The sequence below is a fragment of the Crocuta crocuta genome, unplaced genomic scaffold (assembly GCF_008692635.1).
Source record: "Crocuta crocuta isolate KB4526 unplaced genomic scaffold, BGI_CrCroc_1.0 scaffold65, whole genome shotgun sequence".
NCBI classification, from domain to species: Eukaryota; Metazoa; Chordata; class Mammalia; order Carnivora; family Hyaenidae; genus Crocuta; species Crocuta crocuta.
The window spans coordinates 4,379,279-4,385,278 of NW_027530683.1; the positions used below are offsets into that span (position 1 = coordinate 4,379,279).

Genomic DNA, 6,000 nt, shown 5'->3' on the forward strand with positions numbered 1-6,000 from the left:
CTCATGAAGGAGACCTAGATGGCACATTGCCATAGGCACCACAGTCTTCATTTCTTTTGGCGTCTTGGTGTTGTTCTGGTTATTATCTATGTGGAACAAACCATCCTACAATTAGTAGCTTAAAAGAACAGCCATTTTATTATTCTGATGAATTCTTTGGGTCAAGAATTCACAAAAGGTGGAACAGAGGTGGGTTGCCTCTGCTCCATGATGTCTGGGGCCTCAGCAGAGAACATATGAAAGCGGTGGGCTAGAATACTCTGGAGGCTCTTTTACTCAGATATCTGGGGGTGATATTGGCTACCAGCTGAGACTTTAGCCAGCGCTATTGGCTGTAACACTTGCATGTTGCTTTTCCATGGAGCTGCTAAGGGTTCCTCACAGTATAGTGGCTCAAAAGCAAGCATCCTGAAAAATGGGAAGGGAAATTGCTAGTTTCATTAAGGCTTGGAAACTGGCACAGCATCACTTCTGTATTGGTCAAGCAATGTTAGGGCCCAGATTCAAGGGGAGGGGATACATACCCATACTCCTTAATGGAAGGAGAGAGGAGCCATATTTAAAAGCACCCAACTTCCATCTAACATGTTACCTAGATTTTTCTAATAAATCAGTTTATCTAAATTTATCTGTCAATTTTGAATATATTTATGTCTGTGCATTTTACTGTTAGGCTAAGAAGTTTCCTAAGTTTATTTCTCTATATGGGAATATTTCTTAAGAAGCTCCAAGGTTTTTTCTTTTTATTGAAACATATTTTACATATAAGAAAGATCATATATGAGAAGTATACACCTCAGTGAAATTTAACACACCCATATAATGAACACCCAGATCAAGAAATAGAACATTTAGGAGCACCTGGGTGGCTCAGTCAGTTAAGTATCCAACTCTAATGTTTCTTTTTTGTTTCTTTTTCTTTCTTTCTTTTTTTTTTTTTTAAGAGAGAGAGAAAGAGAATGGGAGCAGGGTAGGGGCAGAGAGAGGGAGGGAGACACAGAATCTGAAGCAGGCTCCAGGCTCCGAGCTGTAAGTACAGAGTCTGATGCAGGGTTCAAATTCACAAATTGTGAGATCATGACCCGAGCTGAAGTCTGACACTCAACCGAGCCACCCAGGCACCCCAAGCCTGCTTGGAATTCTCTCTACCCCCTCTATTTTGCCCCTCCCCTCTTCTGGACGTGCGTACTCAGTGACTGTCTTTCTCTCAAAATAAATAAAATTAAAACAAAAACAAAAAAAAAAAGAAAATTTGCCAGCAACCCAGATGCCCTGCCCCCCACTTCAGCTGCTTTCTGAGTCGCTACCTCCTGCCTAGGGTAACTACCATCTTAGCTTCTAACAGCAGAGATTAATTTTATTTTCGTATTTTTTGTAAGTACCTCATTCAGTGTGTAACTTTTATGTTTGGTTCCATTTGCTCAACATTACATATATAAGATTCATCTGTGTTTATTTTTTTATTTTGTTTTGTTTTTTCTTTTTCAGAAGAGGCAGAGAAGTACTTTCCTTTTTTTTTCCTCCTTCCTTCCTTCCTCTCTTCCTTCCTCTCTCTTTCTTTCTTTCTTTATCTTTCTTTCCTTCCTTCCTTCCTTCCTTCCTTCCTTCCTTCCTTCCTTCCTTCCTTCCTTTCCAGTTTATTTACTTTGAAAGAGAGAGAAAGAGCTGGGGAGGAACGGGGCAGCGGGGGGAGAGTCCCAAACACTGCCAACATGGAGCCCCATTATGTGGGGCTAGAACTCAAGAACCATGAGATCACAACCTGACCTGAAATCCAGAGTCAGATGCTTAACTGACTGAGCCACAAAGGCGCCCCTGTGTATTTTTGTTTTTCTGTTTCTTTTTTTAAGTTAATTTACTGATAGAGTGCGCATGCACAAGTGGGAGGAGGGGCAGTGAGCGAGGAAGAGAGAGAAAATCCCAAGCAGGCTCCATGCTACAAGCCAGAGCCCGGCTGGGGGCTCAATCTCACAAACCATGAAATCATGACCTGAGCCAAAATAATCAGATGCTTAACCAACTGAGCCACCCAGGAGCCCCAATTCATCCATGTTGTTGGCATGTAGGTATCGTTCCTTTATTCCTCTTGCTATAAACCTTTCCTTTGCAAGAATATACCTAAATTCATTCATCTGTCCTACTGTTGGTAGGCATTTGGATAGTTTCTAGTTTGGGGCTGTTTACAAATAGTACTTCTAAGACCATTCTTACATATTTTCAGCTAAAAACAAGTAGGTATTTCTGTCAGGTATATAATAACCAGGAGGGAGATTAGGGGTCTTAGGGTATCCACATGAAAAGCTTTCATAGATCGTGCCAAACCTTTTCCCAAAGTGATTGTACATACCAATTTACATTCCCATCAGAATAAATGTGAGCATTGGGTTGCTTCACAGCTTGCAATACTTGCTGTTGTCTTTTTTTATTGTAGTTATTCTGTTGGATGTGTAGGGCTTTAAATTTTAGTTTTATTTCAACAATAATTTCGGACATACAGAAAATTTGTGAGAATAGTACAAGGAATTCCTATACATGGGTCACCCAGATTTCCTGAATGTTAAATTCTTCTCCATTGCTTAAAGCGCTTTTTCCCCAAAATGTCCATGTTCATTCTGTTTCTGCTCTTCGTGTACATCTCTTTTTCTTTTTAATGTTTTGTTTATTTCTGAGAGAGAGACAGCATGAACAGGGGAGAGTCAGAGAGAGAGGGAAATACAGAATCTGAAACAGGCTCCAGGCTCTGAGCTGGCTGTTAGCACAGAGCCTGACGCAGGTCTCGAACCCACGAACCGTGAGATCATGACCTGAGCTGAAGTGGGATGCTTAACCGACTGAGCCACCCAGGCGCCCCCACATCTCTCTTTTTTTTTAAAGATAAGAATTAGGGGCGCCTGGGTGGCTCAGTCAGTAAAACCTCCAACTCTTGATTTCAGCTCAGATCATGATCTAATGGTTTGTGGGATCGAGTCCCTCATCAGGCTTTGTGCTGAGTACAGAGCCTGCTTGAGATTCCCTCTCTCTCTCCACTCTCAAATAAATAAATAAAAATTTTAAAAGATAAGAATTAATTGTAATGTAGTCAATACAGTTATCAATGATTTCCCTTGATGTCACCAAATTCTCAGTAGATAGATGTTCCTAGTTGCCTCACATGGCTTTTTACAGTGGAGTTAATTTGACCTAGATTCAAACAAGGTCCCTATATTGTGTTTGGTTGACACGATACATCCTTATTGTCTATCTCTCCATACTGAATTGAAGAGTTTCATCTTGTTAGTCTGACATGGCTGCTTCTCATTTTATCCCAACTCAAACTAACCACATCTGTTTATTACTCTCTGGTGTCTTCAGGCACATTTTGGTAATGTTTTGACTGTATTTTCTGGTTGTTCTCAGTAGGAAGATTGGTTTGAGTTACCTAGCCTACTGTCATTAGCCTTTATCACTTTAAAATCATGTATACATATCACTGAAAGGAAGTAACAAGAGAGAAAATGTAAGTGATGCTGAAAGATGGTACTAGAACGCAGTCTAACTGGAAACTTCAATCAGATATTGAGTCCTTCCATAAACTCACTAATTTCATTTGGTCTCATTTTTTCTATTCATTTCTTGTCATAATCATGAAGAAAAGTAATAGGCTAGTAGAAAGGAGAAGGTGAAGAAACTTAGGTTAAATAGGAATGGATAATATAGATATTTGTAACTAATTTTTTTATAGTAATTGAGAAAGAAAACGTTGGGTGTAGAATATGTGCTAATTAAATGCCTGTTTTTTTTTTCCCCCTTTTTCAGAAAATAGAAGCACGAGTGTCTGCTGATGAGGACCTCAAACTTTCTGACCTTTTAAAATATTACTTAAGGGAGTCTCAAGCTGCTAAGGTAACTTGATTGTTCATTGTTTTTTTTTAAATGGACTGTTTTATAAAAAGCCATCTCTTTATTTAGAGGTTAGACTTAAGATTATTGAAAGTTATCTCTTGATTTTAAATTTTAATTTCAAGTGTGAATTTTTTTCTACTTTTACAAATTATAGGTCAGAGAACCCCACATAAATGTTTCCTCTATCAGGGTGCCTGGCTGGCTCAGTTGGTAGCATGCAACTCTTAATCTTGGGGTCATGAGTTCATGCTCCACGTGGGGCCTAGTGCTTATTTAAAAAAATAAAAACTTGGGGTGCCTGGGTGGCTCAGTTGGTTAAGCATCAGGCTTTGGCTCAGATCATGATCTTGTGGTTCATGAGTTCCAGCCCCATGTCACACTCTGTAATGACAGCTTGGAGCCTGGAGCCTGTTTCAGATTCTGTGTCTCCCTCTCTTTCTATCCTTCCCCCGTTGTGCGAGCGTGTGCTCTCTCACTCTCTCTCTCAAAAATCTTTAAAAATAATAATAATATAACAAAAAAATGTTTCCTCCATAAACTTCTGATACAGTATAGTCTGGAATTTTTTTTTTTAATGAATTTGGTATATTCATTCAGGTAAAATGCCTTCAAAACAAAACGTAAAATCCTATAGCTAAAGGATGCCTGATTTGGGTCAATGTAAGTCTCTTGAGGGTGAGTGAGCTCTAAATCCAGGATTGTTTTATTTTAAGGCAACTCAGATTTCCTTTTGTTTTCTTTAATGTTTGTTTGTTTATTTTTGAAAGTTGGGGGGATAAGGGCAGAGAGAGGGAGACCGAGAAATGCAGCAGGCTCTGCACTGTCAGCACAGAGACCAGACCGGAGCTCAAACCCACCAGCTGCAAGATCATGACCTCAGCTGAAATCTCGAGTCGGGTCGCTCAACCGACTGAGCCACCCAGGGAACCAAATTTCATTTAGGAAGTCTGTGTGTGTGTAAGACTAAAACTTTTACTGTCCAAAAAATGTTTACCAGAAACATCTGAAAAAGACTGAAAGCTTAGTGGCTTAGATACTACAAATTTAGTGTTAATTTATGAATCAGTATATATTGTACAGAAAATTTACATGTGATCAGTGGTGATTTGAATGAGAATTTTTCATTCCTTATCAAATTACAAAGCCTGCGAGGGCTATTTATGACTCATGATCTCAGGATCTTGAGTTCAAGCCCCACATTGAGTATAGAGGTTACTTAAGAAATAAAACCTTTAAGGTGCCTGGGTGCCTCAGTTGGTCAAGTTTCTGACTCTTGGCTTTGGCTCAGGTCATGATCTCACAGTTCATGAGCTCAAACCCTGCATTGGACTCCACAATGATAGTGCAGAGTCTACTTGGGATTTTCTCGACCCTCTCTCTACCCCACCCCCTCTTGCTCTCACTCTCAAAATAAGTAAAGACATAAACTTTAAAAAAAATTTTTTTAAGCAGTTCTTTTTTTCCTCTTGTTGTTTGTTTATTTTTGAGAGACAGAGCACGAGTGGGAGAGGGGCAGAGAGAGGAGACACAGAATCCAAAACGAGCTCCAGGCTCCGAGCTGTCAGCACAGAGCCTGATGCGGGGCTTGAACCCATGGACTGTGAGATCATGACCTGAGCTGAAGTCAGATGCTTAACCGACTGACCCACCCAACTACCCCCCAAAAAAAACGTTTTTTAAGAATAAATACATAAAGGGGATCCAGGTGGCTCAGTAGGTTACGCGTCCGAATTTGGCTTGAGTCATGATCTCACAGTTCATGGGTTCGAGCCCCGTGTCGGGCTCTGTGCTGAAAGCTCAGAGCCTGGAGCCTACTTTAGATTCTGAGTCTCCCATTCTCTCTGCCCTTCCCCACTTGTGCTTGCTCTCTCACTCTCTTGCTCTTTCTCTGTCTCTCTCTCTCAAAAGTGAATAAACGTTTTTTTAAATACTTTTAATAATTAATTAGTTAAATCTTTATAAAACAAAACCACAGCATGATATGACTTCACATCCTCTAGGTGGCTTTAATCAAAAACATCAGTGTTGCCAAGGATGTGGAGAAATTGGAACCCTCATATAGTGTCTGCAGGGATGTAAAATGGTGCAGCCACTTGGGAACACAGTCTGGCAGTTTCT

The 6,000-nt window shown here is 40.1% G+C and overlaps 1 protein-coding gene across 1 annotated transcript in view; it reads left to right on the forward strand.

The window, feature by feature from the left end:
* SNX6 (sorting nexin 6) overlaps nucleotides 1–3,882 on the forward strand; it is a gene marked incomplete at its 3' end in the record, with an annotated part of 52,044 nt that extends 48,162 nt beyond the window's left edge. The window contains exon 10 of the mRNA XM_077769246.1: nucleotides 3,796–3,882. Within this exon, the coding sequence (XP_077625372.1) occupies nucleotides 3,796–3,882 (87 nt within the window). The remainder of the gene's footprint in view (nucleotides 1–3,795) is intronic.
* Nucleotides 3,883–6,000: the final 2,118 nt, after the last annotated feature.